The following is a 23,010-nucleotide window of genomic DNA, read 5'->3' on the forward strand; positions in this document are numbered from 1 at the left end:
GGACTTAAATGAAGACATTGACGTTGAAACTGCAAACACCAGGGTTAGTTCTACATTTGGATTATAAGAAATAACACTCCGGATGAAGGGAGACATGCCAAGAAAAGAGAAAGCACTCTTTTGGGAGTGACTTTCTAAGGGTTATGACATACTTCTAGCAGAACAAGACTGGCCACCAGAATTTGTCAGAGAGTGCCCACATGGCGAAGACATCATTATGCCAGCCTAACCATATTCCGGTACATTTAAAATATACTTATGCCACAAAATGGGCACTTACCCAAGCCCCAGTATTCTAAAAAAAATCATGGAGATTGGGATGAGGACTCACCTCACCACAAAATCCGGTTCAAAAATCAACAAACTGCACAAAGGCAGTATCCAATTAAGCAAGAAGCTAAAAAACAGGTCAGGCAGATTTTAGACCAACTTGATTACCAAGGGGTGATTGAAACATGCACCTCATCAATGAACAATCCTTTGCTTCCTGTTTCCAAACCAGACAATACATATCATATAGGTTTGGATTACAGACACTTAAACTCTTGTTGCAACACATTTGCAGTGCAAAATGCACACAGTACAGCATTAATGAATAACATTGTGCATAAAAAATATAAAACCAAATTAGATATATCAAATGGTTTCTTTTGTGAAAACATTGCACCTGAAAGTAAGTATTTGACCACTTTCGCAATAATGGGGAAACACCGTCAATTCCCTCAAGGATTCAAGAACAGTCCGGGGTTATTCTCAGCAAGGGTAACAGAGTTACCACAAACTTATGATGATGAGGCATTGTCATATGTTGATTATATCTATCTGACAGACAAGGACCTTAATAGGCACTTGAACAGGGTGAACACAATTATACTGGGCTTTGCCTCTGAGGGTTATCAATTCAATTTTAAAAAATCAAGAATTGCCCATCTCAATGTCAGTTTTCCAGTATATGAACTATCAAGTGAAGGCAAAAGCCTGGCAGCCAACTTTTTAGAAAAGTGTGTGCTGCTCCAACCTCCAAAATCGCTGAAAAACTTACAGTCGATTCTAAATTTCCTGAATTTTGGAAGAACTTAAATTCTAAACTACACAGAAAGGGTTAAACCTCTCTACGAATTAATCAAAAACTGATCTTAAAACAATAAATTGGACTAAAGAACACACAGAAAGGTTGTGTTCACCTCAAACAGACATGTTAGCAACACAACATGTACTAATACGCTTAAACGTACGCAACTTAGTGATCCGAATAATTCTGGGTCAATGCAGATTCACCTACTTAACTTTTAACGAAGATGAAAAGGTACCAATTGCATACAAATCACATTTGTACACACAAGCAGAAATGAAATTCACTTCTGCAGAAGTTCAAACTGCCGTAGCCAAAGAAAGAGCCCTAACACAGGGGAAACGCATAATGGTCGTAACTCCTGTACCAGCCTTAGAAGCAATGACTAAAGCGAGCATTCCGAATGCTAAAGCTTTACATCCAAGATGGATACAATGGGTTAATTCTCTTGCTGCAATTGATGTTGAATAAGTTTTTGGTCTTTACTTAAAAACACAAGCATTTCTGCAATATGAGCAAGAATGTCCTCTGCCTACTGAAATTCTACCTTTAGAAGAGTATGAATGTAAAATTTATACTGATGGATATGCACACCCCGCTAAGGGGGGTAAGCAAGCTTATAGTGCAGCATGTGCGATCGTTAATGGTTGTATGCGTGATGGCAAATTCAGACCTATGGTCACAAAAGCGCAATCTCTAGGAGATTGTACAGCCAAGCGAGCTGAACTACAAGCATTCATCATGGCACTTGAAAATACGGATCGCGAAGTCCCCACACTTAATAATGTGTGATTCCTTTTACTGTGTTTAATCTTACAATCAATATTTACAGGATTGGCTTCAAAATGGTTTCAAAGATGCAAAAGGTGGCACAATCAAGCATAAAACGCATTGGGAACAAGTAGTTCACTTGCGAAACGGACTACAAAACACTCATGTGATACACACGCTGAGTCATTAACGTTATGAAGGGAATTCATTGGCTGATGGAGCCGCGAAGGGGGATGTGCAAAAGGCTTCCATAGCTGCAATCACTCATTCAAAAACTAAAATAGACAGTGAAATACTACTGGCTTTCAATACTACAAGCAAAGGCAGCGTTGCAGCGTTACCTAAAAAGTTTCCAGTCAAATACTCATATATAATTGATGCAAACAGCGTTCCGTTTGCTCGAATTCCTGGAGTGGGGGATAGAGTAGATCCACACATGGAACGAAGAGCAGCTTTGATTTATGAAGCACATCTGGGAGAGGGTCTGATACATGAGGGGATCTCTAGAACAATATTAACTTTAAAAGAGATGTACTGGTGGCCAGGGATGAATGCACCTATTCATATCTTCGTCATCAACTGCATAGACTGCAATAGAGATCGCAGTACAGAACGCCACCAGATACCTGACAATGGTATAGCCATCTTAGTACAGACACCATTGTTAGACAGCATTAGACTATCTAGATACAGGCGTCCTATAGATGACTGCAGTCCCACAAACACTAAATCAAGGTTCCCTTGGACGTGGCCTCAGCACTCGGCTGATGATCAAACTATTATAAAAGATTTGCGAGTCTTTATCGGCACATACCCAATAGGCACACTACACTCTGACCAGGGCCCTGCATTTACCTCTCGAGCTTACAAAGAAGCAATGGCCTATTTGGGCGTTGAATTGCGGTACTCTTCTCCATTCCATCCTGAGGGAAATTCTGTTGTGGAAAGAAAAAACTGGGACATAAATCAGTCTATAACAGCTAGGGTATTAGGTTCAGGTGATGGGTGGGTCAAACATCTTTATGGGGTCCAACGTAGTCTAAACAATTTGCCAAGAAGTTCTCTAGGGGGTGTCAGCCCATATGAGGTCCTATTTGGGACAAGAATATTGGTTCCGGACCTTGATTGTCATGGAACAGTGGTGGAAAATAAGAAATTTGATATCAAAGATCGTTTGGCTGTTTTACAGGACTTAAATGAACAAAGATCGAAACAAAGCAACGTGTTCCTGAAGCCAACCACCACTGGGAAAAACCAACCATCCAAGTAAGGTCTGTCTGGATCCCAAAGCTTGGTGATCTAGTCAGAGAAAAGATCACGGACAACAAGGAATTTGGGCCTTCTTACAGACAATCAGTACCTGTCCTAGCAATCCACGGAACAAGAACAGTGATACTGCCGCCACTTGTTGGTAAAAAGGAGAATAGATTTGTGTCCATAGACCTGATAAAACCACACTATGTGGCCGATACTAAGCAGTAGGCCAAGAGGACTCCACCAATGTAGCAGACACACTCCTCTAGCTACAATCCAAGAGGTTCAAATTGAGAGACTCATCAACTTTGAAGATTCTACAGTGAGAAAAGAAGGACTAAGCAACAAAGCTATGGAACTTGTTCCTCTTGAGACCCAAATAACAGTTTGTCCAGATACACCTGTCTACAATGAATTAACAAGTGATCAAGTGGTTCCAGCGATTTCAACAAATCCTGATGCTATTCCAACCATTGACAGAGCTGCCACTGGCTATTTCATTAACATTGATACGTTTTCTGAGGATCCCAGTGAACCTGAAACAACACCAGCAAAAAGAACTTTCAATGAACAAGCAACAGAACTTTTTCATCGCCTAGAATAGACTTATCTGGTTACGCCATGGATTGAACTTTGGATTGTGTTGGGAAAATGTTTCTTTCTACTGTGGTTAGCATTGGTAATAACTCTGGGTATGCTGATAAATAGAAGATATATTCAAATGGACACAGCAAGTAAAAGAGTGAACTTACTTCTCCAGCCGCACAAATCATCCCATCGTGAACAAAGAGACTTGTCAGCAGTGAACACCACAGTAGTTACTATACCGGATGGTATAGTTTAGGACAGAACTGAATATGACATTTTTGGCTCGTCTGAGCTTTTGAAGATTCCACACTTATTCAAGATTTCATTAAGTGACTTTATTACCTCTAGAACCTTTTCTGATGATTGGGACTTCGAGACTGTTAATAACATGATGTCTGATTTAGAAATGTCTGCAGTATTCACAAATCATGAATATTTAGAGGGTTCATCAGACTATGAACAAATGTATTGTTATAACCATTATGGTCATCATTTCTTGCACAAATCTGCAATGCCTAGAGATGTATATATGTATAACCAATAGGAACACTGTCCTACACCTCCAAAAGGTAGCTCAAAAACTTTTACAATGAAGTTTCCATATTTTTCAGGGTTCAATTTATCAAATGCTGAATCATTTCACTTTAATAATTAGAACAAATACGAAACAGATTTATTTTGCAGCCTTTATTGCCCAACTGTCTAGACAGGGTTTCGACTTTTGGAAAGAAAACATTGAGACAAAAACTGTCTTGGGTACAAAAGAGTGGCAAGTGCAGGATGTGGAAGCTATGTTTAGAGCCTGCATCATCCCTGAGCAAATTATGTTTTCGAATGACACTGTTCAACAAATGTCTTGCCTTGGGTTAGCCAAGATCAAAGACATGAACACACCGACCATACCTGTACCTACTAGTAATACCACTACACGGGGGGATGTCGACGTACATAATACTTTGCATCACATCAGTTCCACATTGGAACACATTTTTGATCTGGCCAACAGGCACAAACAACTGTCAAGATCGATTCCTGAACAAAACACAGGGTTTCACTATCAATAGGCCAGACCCAAGATATGTTCAACAACAGCATCCTGGGGTAGTAACAACATACAGTGTAGGGAAACTATGCCTTGATTGGCTACAGACATCTACACTTGAGTATGTAAAACAACACTTATCTTTACTTAAAGATGGTGCAGATCTTAGGGAATTCTTGCTAGGATCAAGAAAACTGCGTCAAAAATGTTTCATATATGCAGGTATATATGCTGTATATAACGAATTATTGAAGATTACCCAAGCAGAGACTGCAGAACGAATATGAGAAATTGATCGTATTAATTTAGAGAAATCTCTATCTGTAGTAGACAATGGGTTAACGAATGTCATCCAGGATATATTCTTTGGACAGCATTGTGTCTTCTGCCACTGACATTATGTTGCAACATGGTCAGTCTCAACTACGTCATGCTATTAGTCTGGATGCTGCAAAACTTGCGTGCAGGCTATGTGCCTTGGTCTTTAATCAACTCTACGTCACTGTTTTCAGAATTCAATCTCACTGATAAACAGATCAAACTGGCACAAAAGGGAGCAGGCTATATGGTGTTGAGCATTGAAAAACTGGAAAGATTACCATTCACAGTGGCAGAAAAACCAGCTACTGAGTGGATCATACATGGTAAAATCACTCTTCCTGTTACAATTTTCCATTTTCAGTTTTGCCTAAAACACATACCAGCAGGCAAATATGAAAGGTTGGGTAAAGAATACATTAAGACATCCTGGAATTTACCATACACACACAGATGTTGGAGTGGGGGACGTGAAGTGTTTCTCAGCGGTTCTAACTGTGAAAACGCACTAAGCGGTTCTCTACTTTGTCAGGGTATTAATTTACACAGGTCCTGTGATGGTTCCACTACAAACCTATTCTGTCACCTGCAAAGCTCACCAGCTGCAGTGATTAATCTAATTATTGTACTACTTTCTAATGGGAGTTACCTAATGTTGAATGATCACAGCTGTTGTGGCATTTTTCCAGGTATTCCATATCTAGTGACTGTTTCATCCAGGGTCACTTGCTGTATGCAAGTATTGTTTCCACAAACCAAGACAGCCAGGGAGTCGCCTTTATGGCCTTCACTGAACATCTCTTCTGTACTAATTGATACACTAAGCAGAATGAAAGCCATTCTTTTGCAAAAAACTGTGCCACTTACCTCGGCCAAAGTAACCTCTGATCTACAAGTCGCAAGGACTTCTGCCGAGATACATGCCCTTTTGAATACAACTTGCCCCATACATTTCTCAGAAATGCTGGGAAGTATCTGAAACATGTCTGATACGAGCGGTTTTGCACATGTATTTAAAAACGTGTGTGCAGGACTGTTAGCACCTTTTCAAGCAGTCCTCAGAATAATTCCAAAATTCGTGCACTCTGTGTTTGGCGGACTGCCACTACTTTTTGGACTCGTGGCAAGGATCCTATTTTTGCTCCCACCGCTTTGATATGACAAACCAACTCACCAGCGACATCCAATTCACTGTGGAGAGAGCTCTGCTGGAGATGAAGTGTTCTTGAGCGCATTGTCCAAATTTCTGGGTTTACCTCATCTATGAGAATTAAATACCACATAGTTTCTGTCATTCAGAAAAATCTGGCAAGATTGCATCTTACCGGTTCTACACTGCCTGCTATGCAGTGAAGAAGGCGTGCTAGACATCTGTCTAACACTCCCATCACTCATGCCTACGAATTTCGATACTCTGCTGGACCCTGTAACGGCCCATGCTCTGTGTTGTCCCCCGCGGCTACCAATTGTGATGGTGGCATTCATTGATATCTCACAGACGCAAATTGCAACTGCTGAGGTACGACAGGAAACAACAGGCGCGCAGGTAACATCCGATATGAACATTGCTGATGCAACCAATGCTGAAGGTGATGCTTCTCATCTATGTGCGATTAGTCTTCTAAACCTACAACGGAAGTCAACTTTTTGTCTTCAGGGTTAGAAGATTTCATGTTTTCTCCAAGTCTTAACACTGACTTTTGATTTTGGCACACAGTGTACTGAGAGGCTATGAATTTGACCTTCATTTTTCAAAACAAAGTACTAACTTTGGAACTTTTTTCCTATGATTTTTTTTGTTTTCCAAATTTGTATTTTTGATTTTTAGCACAAGCTATCTGCTTATAGTAGAACTATTCATAGAGAACAGAATTCTTTGAATACTTTCAAAGACAATATATGACCTTGTCCACAAACAAACAGTTTTATATAATCCGACATGAAATGGTTTCAGCCCTTTTTTCTTCTGTATTTACGAGCCATTTCATAAATGTATATTTTAATGATTCATTCAGTTCGCATTTAAATGTCTCCATATGCTTAGAATGAAACATCGCTTTAATATGTACAGCACCAATGTATCTTTTAGGCTTACAACCAGCTCTAATGCATTTCACAATGTATTTTGGACATGTTTTTAGCACTTCGTGTTTATATATATTTAAGATATGTTTAACATGTTTAGGATTTAGTAATGTTGTTCATACGAAAGTGGAGTGGGTGTTGTGTGTCGATTTAGATACCGTATATATATTTCCTGATTCATGCCCTTATATAGGTATAATTCACAGATATTGGCCAAGAGAGCCCCGACTTCTAGCACAAAGCAGGGACAAGTGACCCTTCATCATCTGGCCTAAGATAGTGGCATGGAGGGAGGGTTAGTCTTAAAGGGGAGGGGTTAGCCCCTTGGGACAATCTGAAAAACCCACCTGCCCAATGTAATGGACTGCAGGTGGTGTAGGTGATGGTGGATCCTGCCACCAACTGGTCACCATGATCTTGACAGGCTAGATTAGAAGGTTATGAGTCTGTAGCTGTGAGGAGGGCAATGTATGAACCAGATCTCCGGATACCTGACCCACGGGGCCTGTGGGTACCACACCTTTGTCCACGCAGAAGCAGGGAGGCATGCGTGGCTCGGTGGCAGGGAGTGTATTGATGCAGTTGGAAGCCTGTTCTGTAGCTAGGAAAGGATCGAAAAGCAGACTGGGGGTTATGAGTGGCAGCTAAAAGGCCCAAGGACTTGGCCATAGCCTATGAGTCCTAAAAGCGCTCCTTTACAGAGTTTGTCTTGTCTCAGAAGAGATGGTGCCATTGATGGGGCATGTCCATGAGGGAAACTCGGACATCCCCTGAAAAGTCAGACATTCTTAGCCAGGCGTGGCATCGGAGGACCACTGTCATTGAAACCACTCTGCCCAGCGAGTGGGTTGTGTCTGATCTAAGGGTGGGTGCAAAATCCGTTCCGCTCGCGTATTTTGCGGATTTTCGGCAATTTCGCGATCCGCGAATCTCTCGAAATTGCCGAATTGCGGGCGGATTTTGGGCAGTTGAGCACAAAACTATGGCGTATTCTTGGATAAATATGAAGGGCAGGGTTCATTCTGGCACAAGGCTCCTGTCACAAAAATTACACCTCAACAGGAAGCACTTACAGATATAAATAAAGCAGGTGCCCGAGTTGAAGGTCAAATCCAGTAACGCATTAATCAGCCCAAAAACAATTGTGCTCTTTGTCGAGGCTGGGCAGGTGTGCTTTCACCCCATATCTACAGTCGAAAATTAGCTGTGATGCTGGATAGAGGCCTTTGCAACCTTCACTTTCACGAGCGCAATCCCCGTGCAGTTCCTGTGACCAGGAGCTTCTTTCTCCTCATCTGCTGCTCTGATCGGTCTCTGACCTTTTATACACACAAGAAGCATGTGAAGTCACATAGAAGCCCGCCCGTTTGGCCCCGCCCACACAGTAGCTGTGTGCACCGTCTTCCCGCCATTTACCCACTATGATGGACAGCTCACTCCAGGGACCCCTGCGCCCTTCGGTGCGTTGGCATAGTAACACACACATGGTCACTGGAGACAATTCTTCTGGCACTTTACGCAGCTGTAGTGTAGGAAAAGCACTATACATTTACCCAACAAGGTAGCACTTACCGATTAGCCAGTAGAAGTACAGAAAGTACAGTCTATTTGTAAAAAAACGCAAATCCGCCAGTTCGTTTTTTGCAATTTCACGCTAATTTTCGGACTACAAATCCGCAAAATTTGCCCATACTTAGTCTGATCCACAGCATATAGTGAACATTGCTGTGTCTCTCCCATCTGTCGCTGATTGGAAGAGAGTGGCCTGGGCCTCTTACGGGACCTGTGGCACGACTTGAGCAACTGTGTCCCAGAGCTTGTGGAAGTAACAAAGCAATAAGCATGCAGTGTTCAGTGGCCAAAAACCAAGGATGAAAGGAGGAAAACATTTTCTTTCCCAAGTTGTCCAGCCTCCTGGATTCCCTATCTGGGGAGCAGGAGGGAACGTGTCATTTGAAGTGAACGCTTGAACCACCAATCTCTCTGGGTAGGATGTTGGATGAGGAAATTTGGGTACCCTGCAGTAGAGTGGAGGCTGCGGGCAATCGTCCTAGTCACCTGAGCCCCAGTGCGGGGTTTGGACCAGGTCCCCAAAAGGACATCAGTGAGGGCTTCATTAAACGGGAGTAGGAGTACCAAGTAGGAGACTGCCGAATGCGCAACTCTGTCAAGATGTTGGTCTTAACTGCCACTGCTCCACCATTGCATATGTAGCTTCCTCTGTAGCCAGGGGAGGGGGATAAAGCATGCTGGTGTCTGGAGATGTATCCATCCACTGATATCACCCAGTGCCTCACACCAGTCTATAGCCTGATCATAAGACTGCCATCCCAAAGTGTCTACTGACCCATCCCATTCCTCCCAAAGGGCTAGCCCTTCGGAATAGGGCTCAGGATTCAACCTAAGACACAGGGTTCCTGTCTGGGCCAGAATCAGAGTTGGTTGACCCGGCTCCAGCTCAAGCCAGATTTGGGATTACAGTGGGGATGGCACAGCAGATGGGCATCAGTGGCACCGGGAGCATCGGCATCGGGACCTGAGGAACCAGGGAAGTTTAAGATGGCGTGACCGGTGTTGGTCAGGACCCAAGAGCCGGGGCCAAAGCCTTCGGAACAGAACCAGACCCTATAGGTCCTGAAGGCACACCTGAGGAGGCAGGCTGTTCAAATATGAGACTAATGGCCTCATAAAACGCTTTCATTTCTGTGGGGATCACTCCGGCTCCCAGGAAACTGGGGACGCACAGAGTTGTCCCAGGTGCAGGTTCCAAGGAATCAGGCCTCGAAAGCTGTTGTTCCTTTGTTGTATGGGCCAACGAACAAGGAGAAGTCGAAGTGCGCCTAGAATTCTTCTGTTTTTGTGCCTCTTACTTGAATGGCCCGATGAATTCCAATGGGACAAAGTAGACTTCGAACTTCTGGAAGTATCCTGGGACCTTCCTCTTGACTGAGACCATGACTTTAGCAGGCTTGCATGCCAGGCCACTAGCAGCTTTAGGTACTGCTCCCTCACAGCCTTTAGCGCCGTGGCCCGGCAATCGGACTACTACTTGGAGTCATTGTTGTGCTTCACACATCACAAACAAATGAGGTGCAGGTCCTTCACAGACATGGTGCAGTAAGAGGCTCCACAGGGTTACAAACCTGTTTTCCCCAATGACATCCGCAACACGCCACAAGGTAAAAAGCCTCAAAAAGGTAGACAAAATGTCCCAAAATTTCTGTCAAATAACTGACAGAGGGGTAGCTCTTTTTTTTCTTGGATCAGCTCTGGCTGGCACAAAAAGAAAATAACTGATGTCAGTGTGCCAAGGTGGCACCTATATAAGTGATGTAGATGTCACTTCAAACTTGGACAATGCCACGTGGAGCTGACTGATGCCATCTACTGGCATGCAGGGGTACTGTTCATGAAAAATCTTCTGGATCCAGCATGACACTTGGGGAAATTCATAGGTATGGAATCTGCAGCTAGAAGTCTCTATCAGATAGGCTGCCTACATTAAGCAAAATGATAAGTAAATATAAAGTGGATTTGGGTAGTAAAAAGAATATACATTCCCTATACACTTTACCAATGTTTTAGCCTCAAAATTTAGAAAACCAGATCAAATGTAGCTCTTCAAATATTTCAAGAAATCTGATTAAAATGTAATATAGATTATTTTCAACTATTTACAAGGTAGGTTTTAGAAATATTTAGTACAGTCAAAGAACATTGAAAGGATGGAGATGCTTACACCTCTTGAATAGTTTTGGGGCATCACTTGAGACTAGTGTTTACTACGTGCCTCAATTTGTATAGTTGCATTGTTAGCAGAGATTTTAACTTCAAAGTAGCTATCTAAGTTGAGGAAAGAAACAATCGGGAGCGGAAATAGGTGCTGGAAATTTACCCAAAAATAGGATGGTGGAATTCTCATCCTCTGATGTGCACACTGGAAATGCATCTCCCAAGTTTCAGTCAATTATCAGTGTCCACCAAACATGCTCCCCTTATTTTCTAGTATTGTTTTCCTTCCGTGTTAGGGCCAGACCTCTTAACTGTTTGTGAAACTTTGTCATTTTTATGGTGACGTGTGTGGTGCTATCTCCATAAAATATTATGATAGACCTGCTATGTAAAATGTCTGCCATTTACAGAGCTCTAAATGAAGAGATTAAGGAGCCAGAGGCTTGAGTAGAGGGTGTTATTTTTGGCAGCTTCTCCATTACAGCACTTCTTTAATTCAGGTACTTTGTATGTCCTGGTTACAAAATATTTTATGGAAGGAAAGTATGTGTCAGAAAAAAAAACACTGCACTAGTGGGCCAATGGATTGGTCCTAAATGTAAAATACAAAAGATTGGCTATAGGAAGTAAATGTTTATATTATATATTAGAAACTGTATTGGACACTCATTGTTATATTAGGAACAACCTATATTCTATGAACATCTTATTATGCATCCAAAGTTAATTTAAAGACATTTTGTAACCAGAAAGTGGGGACATTGATTCATATATTTGTAGAATATAAAAAAGTAATCATGCAATGATTTACCAATATATTTAAAGATTTCTTACAAACTGAAAATATGTTTGTTGTATGGAATGAAGAAATCCACAAGATGTCGGTAAGTTTCCAAGTACTTTATTGTAGAAGTACAAATGCGATAGGAGGTACCTCCATCTCCGTGATTCCATTCCTGAATGGAGTTAAGAGCGGCCAGGTCAATAACGAGAATGACGGAACATGGAACGCCATTTGCAAGATGCACTGAACATTCAATGGATGCAATAAGAAACAAAGCACCCATTAGACACGCATCTAACAGAGCATGTGTCTAGTGCAGCAAGAGCATGCCCTTTAACAATGCAGAATGCAACACATCTCCCCTTTAAAATAAAAAAAGGAATATGAACAGTCAATTATTGCAAAGAGAAAGGCTTTTATTTTTACATTCTACCACATTAAGGGGCTCATTATGATGGAGCATTTTCCGCATCCTCCAGGCCGGCGGAAGCCACCTCCGGCCCGGAGGATGCGGAAAATCCTCTGCGGACTCACCAAAGACCCACCGCCACATTAGGATGGCTGGTGGGTCCTGGTTTCCGTCCGCCGCTTTTCCGCCGTGGAAAAGCATGTGTAACTTCACAGCGGGGGACCGTTGCGGGCCCCCTGGGTGAAGGGGAGGGTGGGTGGGGTGCACATGGGGGGTACCTATGGTACCCCTCTGCATTTGTATGCAGTAATCGGCAGGCACCACATGATGCCTGCCGCTTTCTGCATACAAATGCAATGTATGCATTTTTAACATTGCGGCGGGTGCAGCTTGAAGCTGCATCCGCCGCAATGTTAAAAATAGAGGATGTGACCGCCAGGGTGGCGGTCACATCCTAATTGGACAGGAGGGAAAACCGCAGGCCATGCGGAGGTTCCCTCCTCCTCGATGGTCATAATGAGCCCCTTAGTTATGACATTTTTGTTGAAAATCAATGACCTCTCATCACCATTAGTATCATTGACAATCCCTTAATTTCCTTGAATGATGACGGAGTCCTCTGCTCTGGTTTGCTGATTACTCAATTTATCAGTTTGGAAATACTGGAAGTCTGAGTAATTACCATCGTTATTATTGAAAATAGGATCTAAAGATGGCAAAAATAAATCACATTTTGTGATGTTGTTGCAAATTATTTCTTACAACCGTACTTTGAAACTGGCTGAACAAAACTAGGTTCTTAATACCCCTCCATCGCACATCTTTCAGAAGAACTGAGGAAAAAGCAACTTTGGTAACTTTGACAGGCCTCTGAAAATTAAACTCCACTTTGGATTTCCTAGGTCTCATATTCTTCAACATACACCATGACCCGACCTTAACAGCATCAGTATCAATATTATTTTTGTTATCATGATATGCCTTTGTTATCATTTGTGATTTTTGGACTTTATTTTTAATACCTCTAAGATCCACAACCTCCCCCAAAATACTTGGTGATCTATCTTTTAACCACACATGGCACATACTGGTATGCGCTTGTCTACTTCGTAATAAGTAAAATGGTGAGACACCAGTAATGCTATGAGGAGTTTTATGGTAAGCCCAAACTTTGTCCTGGACAAACTTAGCAACATCCTTGCTGCATGTGACAGCAGTTTGAATGCCCTCCTTGATGAGTCTGTTATCCCTCTCAACAGTGCTGCTGGAACAAGGTGAATACAGTGGGACATTGTGGTGCTTAAAACCTTTATCCTTAAAAATAAAACAGATCCATAGTTTGTGACACAAGTTGACACCATTATCAGTGATTAACTCCTTTGGGTAAGGTTCTAAAGCAAAAACTTTGTTAAAAAATGTAATGACTTCTTGAGTGGATGTTTCTCGCATGAAATTATAATATACCCACTACAAAAAAGAATCAATTATGGCAACTATCAATCAATCAATCAATACATTTGTAGAGCGCGCTATTCACCCGTAGGGGTCTCAAGGCGCTGGGTTGAGGGGGGGGAGTGCCGCTACTGCTCGAAGAGCCAGGTCTTGAGGTGTTTCCTGCAAAAACCGAGGAGAGCACTACAGGTCGGACTCAGGCAGCGATCCTGGTCACAGCGGGTGGCGGCAGCAGGACAGCGGCACAGGAGGACCGGGTAGTGGCTGAGGGGGGTGACCTACCTGGTGGCAGGGTCAAGGGTCGCTTCTTACCTGCTATAAAAAGGTAGTGTCATGATGGGGTCAGCTAAGTCAAGAGCAACTTTAGGACAGGGGCCTTGAGGTAATGGCATTGTAACTAAAGGGGTATCTTGTGTCTTCCAATGTTTGCTATATAAGATACATTCATGACAATTATTTACAAATGAATCTACATCAGAATTCATGTAAGGCCACCAACTATAGCATCTTATGGTTTTCTAGTTGGAGTTAGCTCCTAAATTACCATTATGGGCTTACTCTAAAATCTTAGGTCTTAAAGAAGTGGGTACCACAATTTTTCCAGCTCTCATGAGTATAGTATTTTCCACAGTAAGCTATTCAGCTAACTGACAGAATGCAAATAAGTCTCCTTTTAATTTTTTTATGGGAGGTCAAACCTGTTGAATAAAGCTTTTGACCTCCTTCAAAATTGAATCAGTCTTACAAGTAGTGTCCCATTCTGTTTCAGGGATAGCACCCTCACACAGCTGCACAATGTCCATGCTCGCCACAAAACATTCATCTTCAAACATGTCAACTTCCAAGTTTCCTTCCTGTGGAACAGGTAACCTGGATAGACAATCAGCTCTGCAGTTGGCGTTTCCTGGTATACATGACATCAAAGTTATACTATTGTAATTTAGGTAAGATTCTGATGAGTTGTAAATAAGCACATGAAGATCCTTTATCACCTAACAAATACATAAGAGGTTTGTGGTCTGTGCATAATGTGAAAGATGTGCCACAATTATACGTTTTAAATCTAGTTATAGCACATGCACAGGCAACTGATTTCCTCTCTATGGTGCTGTATTTTCTTTCAGTTGAAGATAAGACTCTGGAAGCGAAAACAACGGTAGTTTCAGAAGAACCTATTTTCTGACATATGAAGCGCCCAAACCTAGAGCACTGGTATTCACTGTCATAATACACTTGTGACAACTCACATATGATTTCAATGTAGGCACCTTAGATACAATGTCTTTCATCTTCTGAAAAACATTCTGTTCAACGGTACCCCAACAAAATATTTATTTTTTCCTCAACATTTTTTTAAGTGGTTCCCTGAGAGTAGCATAACCACAAACAAATCTGGTATAATAATCACCCCAAAAAGGATAGCAGTTCATCCTTATTACAAGGTACAGGTGCTTCTTCTAAAGCTCTGATAAGATCTTCATTTGTTTTGATGCCTTGAGCAGTAATGTGGTGACCTAAATATTCTACATTATCAGTCAAAGCATTTTACTTGTCTTTTTGTAACGGCCATACCATTCTTAGATAGAATACTCAAAACTTGGTCCAGAATGCGGTTGCGTTACAAAATATCTTTAGCAAAAATAATTATGTCATCCTGAAAAGCTAAAATACCATGTACATTCTTGAATAGCATAAACATTAATTTTTTTAACACACTTGCCGCTGATGCAAGACCAAACGGCAAGCATAACTTTTTTTAGCTCGTTCAAAGGGGAAATTAATTAATTTATCTTTGGAAGTGGATTGCAATCCACTAAAACGTTCTTGTTTAAGAAGCATAAATCTGCACACAAACAGGTTTTACCATTTTTTTTTCCGATCACCACAGTACAGTCCCACCTGCAGCATTGGCAGGTTTAAATATTTTTTCTACACCTAACTGATCTAAATTCATTTCTTATAGATAGTAGAACGTCTCTGACTTTATGTTTGACGGCCAAGGCACCTGGTTTAAAAATTATTTAATGTTCAAAATCTTTAACAGTACCAATAGTGTCAGAGAATACGGTAAGATATTTCAGCAATATGTTATCTATTTCACTAGTATTTATCTATTTCACTAGTATGATCCCAGCCATTGGCTCACATCACAAGGGAAATAATCAAAACTCAATACATCACCAGGTGCAAAACCGCATCTCACCCACTCCTGACTGGGGAAGTAAACAGCTGGGGTTGAGAGCCTTAGCAACCAGGGTCCAAGCTCCGAGATATACGCCTCTGCCCTTTCTTGAATTCCAAACTCCCGGTGTCCAAGTCAGCTTTCAACACACTAGAAGATTTGAGAAAGACCTCCCCCTGGGCCAGAGGAATCTTACCAGAACTGGCCAAGTTCCAAGCCAGCATTCCCGCAGCAGGAAGGAGCTCTCACGTTCTCTTCTTGAAATCTCGCATGCTCCAGCCTCTACCTTGATGAAGCTCACAGCTCACAAAGCCTTTCAGAATACATCAAACAATCCCTCACCAAAACAGAAAGACCTTGAACATGAATAACCCAAACAACTTGCAAGCGCTGCTGTGCACGCAGAAAAGCTGAAGCAAGGCAAAGACAGTGAAAAAGGATGACATAAGACCATGTCAAAGCCAACAGTAAGCACTTCATAGTTCTCATAACCCCAACAACTTGCAAGCGCTGCTGTGTACACAGAAAAGCTGAAGCAAGGGAAAAAGGATGACATGAGGCTATGTCAAAGCCAATAGTAAGCACTTCATAATTCTTAATAATTTACAACACCGAGCACATATATGCATCACTGCCCACAAAACTGCACTTCGAAACCAAAGAGTACATTCCACACCTCTCTCTCCTTTTCATGCTTTTAAATGCACATACCACATGCTCTGCTCTTGGCAAGGCTGTCTTGCTCCGATACAGCTCCCACTGAAAGACAGCAAGATTAAAAGAAAGAAGAGAAGCAAGGCATATGCAGGACCATCGTACATCCAGACTGGGATGAAATAACACACTAAGGGGCCGATTAGGATGGCGGTTTTTCCGCATCCTCCGCGGCGGAAAAGCTATAACATGGCAGGCGGTGTCTATGAGACACCGTCCGCCATATTATGATGTGTGTGTAAATATGCTTTTCCACGGCGGCATTGCCGCCATGGAAAAGCATACGGACCTTCACTTCGGGGGCCCGTTGCGGGCCCCCTGGGTGAAGGGGTGGTGGTGGGTGCACATGGGGGGTACCTATGGTACCTCCCTGCATTTGCGTGCACAATGCAGCAGGCACCGCGCGGTGCCTGCCGCTTTGTGCACGCAAATGCTGTGCATGCATTTTTTACATTGGGGCGGGTGCAGCTTGAAGCTGCACCCGCCGCAATGTTAGAGATAGAGGATGTGACTGCCACCCTGGCGGTCACATCCTAATCAGATCGGAGGGAACGCCGCAGCCCATGCGGACGTTCCCTCCTCCTCAGGGGTCGCGGACGGACTCAAGTCCGTCCACGATCCTAATCGACCCCATAATGTCAGTTAAAATAATGGTAGTGAAAGGTCATCACAGGGTCTCAAACCACAAGACTACCTCTAGCACTACTCCGGGCAATGTGGATTATTACCTAAATGATTGTATGAGCCACATCTGTAATAAACCTTAGATTTGCTGAAATTATTATTCAAAACATTCTTTACTGCATTCACACTGGTACTCATGAGAATATTAGGCATGATGGATGCATTGGCTAGTGCTTTGACAGAGAGAACAGAACATTCTACGCCTTGAGCTATTTTGACAGATTGCTTTGGAGTAGGAGATGTGCAATACAGTAAATATTCCTGTACTTTTTTTAGAATGGCAAATAAGCACAATTTGATTTCTTAGGTATTGATCAGCAGCATTATGAAAACAACAGGAACTATCCAAAATGTAAAGACTACTTTTATCACAACTTTGTTACCTGGAATAAAACAATATTCAAATCAGGAGTAAATTGTTTCTTTAGTCTTTTCTCAGCCTCTATAAATACATTTCATGCATCCCCAGCTTCTCCACCAGGAACAGGAATTTCAGGTAAGTTGTCAAAAACCTTTTGCCCTTCAGTACCCAAACAAAAATATAAAATAGATTGTTTCCTGGCAGAACTGTACTCAACTCCATCTATTGCCACTAAATAGTTCTTGAATACTTTAAACCAGTGCTTCCATTTTAAATTGGGTTTACCAGGACCATCTAAAAATCGTGGAGGTTGTTGGTATGAATTACCTCCCCCAGACATATCGTAAAATTAAAGGACCAATGAAGTAGTCAATTAGAGAAATTAAAACAAAAAAACAAAACTACTAATAAAGTTTTGGTGAGGCAACACATACATACTGTACCAGAACGTAGTATGTGGGTTGTGAGAGAAATATCCAAGTAGGATGTGACCAAAGTTGTTACAGATGCTCTCTTGAAATGAATAAGTAACTTCACTGACAACTCACACCCATGAATTGAAGCTGGTGGAATTGCAAATAGCAAAATTCTTCAAAAATTGAAAAATTCTGCAAACCATTGCAGTAATGGCATGTACAAATATTCCAGTGAGCCACTGTACTCAAGAGTGGTGAGTGGATCCACCCTGCTTTCAATCAGGCACCCACAGAAGCTAGCAATCTTAGCCCTGCCTCAAATCAGGCAAAAATGTTACAGAACTGAGTCATCAATGTAACTTCCGCCATCATACGATAATTGTGCTCACGTATACTGTGTGCTGCTCGCCCCATGAGCCGCTGTAGCAAAATTGATTGGTGACTCTGCTCCACCACTGACAGGCAACGAGACTGCGCCCAGGTGTCGGAAGAACTAGTCGTCGGAAGAACTATCTCCAGGAAGAAGAAAACTGTGGCAATCAAGTCGGAATGAGATGGGCCCCAGAATGAAGAAAATATAAACACCCGGATTAAACCAACCTGTCGCCAAATAATTGTTGTATGGAATGAAGTAATCCACAAGATGCCGGTAAGTTTCTAAGTAGTATACTGTAGAATTATATATACGCTAGGAAAGCCCATCATCAAGCGACCTCCATTTCCGTGATTCCGTTACTGAATCGCCTTAGGAGCGGCCAGGTAAGTAACCAGAACGAAGGGTGCAATAAGAAACAACGTTCCTGCTAGGCACACGTCTAACAGAGCACACATCTGGCGCAGCAAGAGTGAGCTCTTTAACAATTCCTCACTGGAAAATCAGTAAACTACAACTCTGGTATGAGGGATAATGACTATAAAGAATTATTCAATATAAGTAGAGCTAAAGAGAAAATGTGCAAAACCAGATTTGAAATACTGCTTTCCTTTTCAGTGGTCACCTATCTAGCTTACCATGTTATACTTGTCTTGTTTCTCCCTTGGTGTTGCTGCTGTTACCAAGCAAATTTACCTTTATATTCTATTTATAAATATGCATTATTGCGTGAAACTACCACACAAATAGTGTATTATAGGAATACAAACTCGACACTAAATATAATAAAGAGAATCAACACATAACTATGCTCACATTAATACAAAATATTTTCTCCAGTCGTGGCAAAACAGGGTTAAGTAGATCTCATGATTATCAGAAGGTAAGTTACAGATAAAAAACATAGGGCCATATGTAGGTAGCTAACTACCGGTCGGTAACAGCCGGAAATCGGTAATAATCCCATTACCAACTGGTATTTAGCATTTTCTGATGTAGGAGGCAGGTTTTAAGGATTCGTTAATTTACCGATTCCTTATTTTAAGGAATCGGTAAAATACTGATTCCTTATTTTAAGGAATCGGTAAATTACCGATTCCCTAAAAGCTATGTAGGAGGCACTCAAGTGAGTGCATTTTTGCTTTCAGGATTTGTTATTTACCACCAACTACAAGTTGGTGATAAATACCGAATAACTTTGAAAAAGCAATAATTTGCTTTTTTCAAGGTGCCATGTGGCAGACATACATGCCCTTAGGGCATGCATGTGCGCCACATGTGCACTCATGCACAATTCAGGGGTGCAACAGGGTGTCAATGTGACACCCTGCCACCCTTGAATATGCTCCCCCTTTTACAGATTCGGTATTTACCAAATCGGTAATAGTGAATGGCTTCCCATTCATTCCTATGGGCCTCCAGGCCCATAGGAGTAAATGTGAATTACCGAATCTGTAAATACCGAATCGGTAATAACGAATGTTACCGAATCCGTAAATATTACCACATTTTTACCTACATTCAATCTACCCATTCCTAAATACCAAATTGGTAAAATTCGGTATTTAGGAATCTGTAAAATTAGATTACCTACATATGACCCTGAATCTTAAGAAGTACTTAGCAACAGGTGAAACATATACCGACGTTTGCGAAAAATGTACTAACCTTGATATTTTTGACATTTCCTTCCCATGAATTGTCTGAAGCACAGAAGCATCGCCTACTCGTTTCTTAATCCAAAGTTCAAAACCAATTTTACTGTAGAGCAGAAGCATCAGAGTGAGAGGAAGGAGGAACAGTATAACGAGAATGAAGGTAGAATATATTCGTTGATGAACAGGACTGGTCCATTCTTCTAAACAGCACACATATTGCGTTTCATACAAAAAGTCATATTTAACCTAGAAAAATAAGCAGTAATAATGTTGTTAGTACGCTTAAAGTAACAGAAGGGAATCACAATGTGAATCAAGCATTTCAGTTGTGTAACCAAGCCTGCTGCAGGACTGTGACTAAAAAGAATAAGTGTCACTCCAGTGTGTGTGCACAACTGCACACCCATTAATGTTATATTTGGTCCAAAGCTAAGAATTTCACACAAAAAAAGATGTATGTGGGGTATGGTTGCATGATCGGATGCAACTCCTCAGTCAGGACCAGAGGGGTTTTAGAACCCTTAATAAGACACTAATATCTTCAACAGTTTCAAATTCTGGACCAAGTTCAGAATGTACTCCACAGTGAAGGTATAACTTAGGCTAGAATGTGGAAACAGACAATGAAATGTAGACCGTAAAAAAAGGCTAAAGAATAACCAGTACCAAAATGTATACCATACATACATTTTTCATGATTAAAATTTAGCACCAAAAGCAACATCATTCACTTATATGCTAGGTCTGAATTTGAAACAGGACAAAAATCCAGGCCTACAGGATGTCGAAGTGGGTATGGCTGAATTTAGTAACCAGTCTGTTTTTGGTTAGGAAATAATTATGGATTGTAGATATTTTGGTAGTCGATGCCACCAATGAGTGTTTTTTCAGTTTATATTACCACATGAAATTACTAGACGGTAATTCATTATTATTTTACTGGTTTGAAACTTCATATTTCAGTTTGCCCCTTACCACAACATTTCAACTGCATTATTTCCAAAGACCCTACAGTGGAAATAATTACCCAAATTACTTTATGCTTCTCGTTATGTCACATACTTGTCCACTGAGGGGAAAACGCATGACCGGACACTCAATTTTGAGAGGTTCAATAGAGGATGAGTTCAGATGAGTTGAAGGGGAAAATAAGTATATTAAACAGGAAAGTTATAATATTAGCACTGCTTTAGTACTACAGATATACCTGGATTTCAGGCATCATGATCCTGTGGATCACTAAAATCAGCCTCTCCTCTGATGCATGGTAAGCCATTATAACTACTAGTTTAATTTTATTGACCGGTGGAATTTCTCGTTAGTAAATCTTTGCTGCTGATGTGCATGAGACTTAGGCTAGTTAAAAAATCACAGACCCTCAAAGGTTTTAGGTGTGTGTTTCGAAAATTATTTTCCCAACAGGTCAGAACTCAATAGTGTTTCAGAGATTCTGCTCTGGAATGGAACCATGCTTGGAACCACAGAACATCAGTGTGTATGGGACTGAGTCAAAATACTGTCTCAGTATCGATGACCCAGAGCCCGACTAGCTATAGGGCCTCATTAGCCCTCCTAACCTTCCAGAGGTGCCCATGAATTGTCACCCCCAGAACATAACACTGCTGGTCCTCTCAGGGATTGTGGTAACATGACACACCTTTTTGCTCTCTCATTAGTACTTGTCCACAATAAGATGACCAAGAGACATAAAGGAATTTTAGAATATTTATTTAAACTATTGTGCTCTGAAATACAGTATATGTGCATCAATAAGAAAACAAATGCTTAATAAAAATACTGTCAGCATGATTATTAATCCACATACCATGAAAAGTGCTGTTATTTTATAGGACAGAGTGACTTATCCCCCTCCTGGGCTACTAAAGATAAATCATTATATGAAAAGCTCCCTGGGATTACTAGCAGACCCCGTAACTCAACATACACAGATGGATGTTATACATCTCAGCGAAACAGTGCTCTTGTCTCAAAACTCTTGTTCCATGTGTGTCTTTGTGGCTCATGTACTCATCTATATAATAGGACATGTGTGCGAATAAACAACAGCTGCCTTCTTGTGTTATGTCTCGGTGCTAGAGCCTGGCCAGACAGAATAACTAGGAAAATTGTTGTTTGACCTTGTCTATGGTGTTCAGACTAAATCCCACGAAAAGAACAGTACACAAAAACATATTCAGGTTCCCTGTGAAAGTACAATGTGGCACAAAAGCAAAACAAATTTATAGTAACGTGTGCAAAGGAAAATAAGGCCTACAATGGGTACAGTTAGGCTAACATATGGAAAACTACAAAGGGTCATGCAAGAAACACATGACAATATTAGACTTTTCTTGCCTATTTGGAGGGTTTTCTGTGGATATATCAGATTACAGTAAGGGATTGCTATCCAAAGGATTTGCATTAGAACAAAGGCCAATAAACCTTGGTGAATGGTTTCTGACCTAATCACTATCTTCAATATATTACCTCTCTCCCCTAAATTCTGTGCTGCTTCTCTCACAAATTATTAGAGTAGAACTCAAAATAGTACTCTCACCAGAAGAGATTCAATAGGTACAATAGTGTCTGGTCAACAGATTTCTTTTATGTATTAATGTGTGGTGTTTAACTGTTGTGGACCTAGTCGTACGGCAGTGGGGCACTTTACATTTTATGTGAACATATCAGTGGTTTGCATAAACATATTAAAAGATAACATAGTAGAGGAAAAAAAACATGAATAGTATTGAAGGGATGTGTGTAGTCCTTAGACAGTGAAGTATAGTTTGAAAAGGTTATTTTTAAAGATGTGTTTTTAATTGTTTCAGTAGCTTTGGGTTGAGTCTGAAGTGGTCCGGGATGGCGTTCTAGAGTCTTGAGGCAAACATGAGAAGGCTTGTTGTGAAGTTTAGCTTTTTTTATTTTTGGTATTTCGGGGATCAGTCTGTCTGTGTATTCTGTTTTCCACCTGTGAGTTGCAGCTCGTCTATCACATAGGAGGGAGAACTTTTAATGATGGATTTGTGAGTTGTACATGTGATTTTAAACTGGAGGTGAAGCCAATGGAAAGTTTTAACATTCTGAGTGAGATGGTGTAATTTTTTATACTTATGAC

General features: G+C 41.2%; 1 protein-coding gene across 1 annotated transcript in view; it reads right to left on the reverse strand.

The window, feature by feature from the left end:
• QRFPR (pyroglutamylated RFamide peptide receptor) overlaps window positions 1-23,010 on the reverse strand; it is a 506,738-nt gene that overhangs the window by 218,858 nt on the left and 264,870 nt on the right. Inside the window, exon 4 of the mRNA XM_078677651.1 lies at window positions 19,906-20,141. Coding sequence (XP_078533777.1) covers window positions 19,906-20,141 — 236 coding nt within the window. The remainder of the gene's footprint in view (window positions 1-19,905; window positions 20,142-23,010) is intronic.

Source organism: Lissotriton helveticus, chromosome 2_1 (genome assembly GCF_964261635.1).
Source record: "Lissotriton helveticus chromosome 2_1, aLisHel1.1, whole genome shotgun sequence".
Lineage (NCBI taxonomy): Eukaryota > Metazoa > Chordata > Amphibia > Caudata > Salamandridae > Lissotriton > Lissotriton helveticus.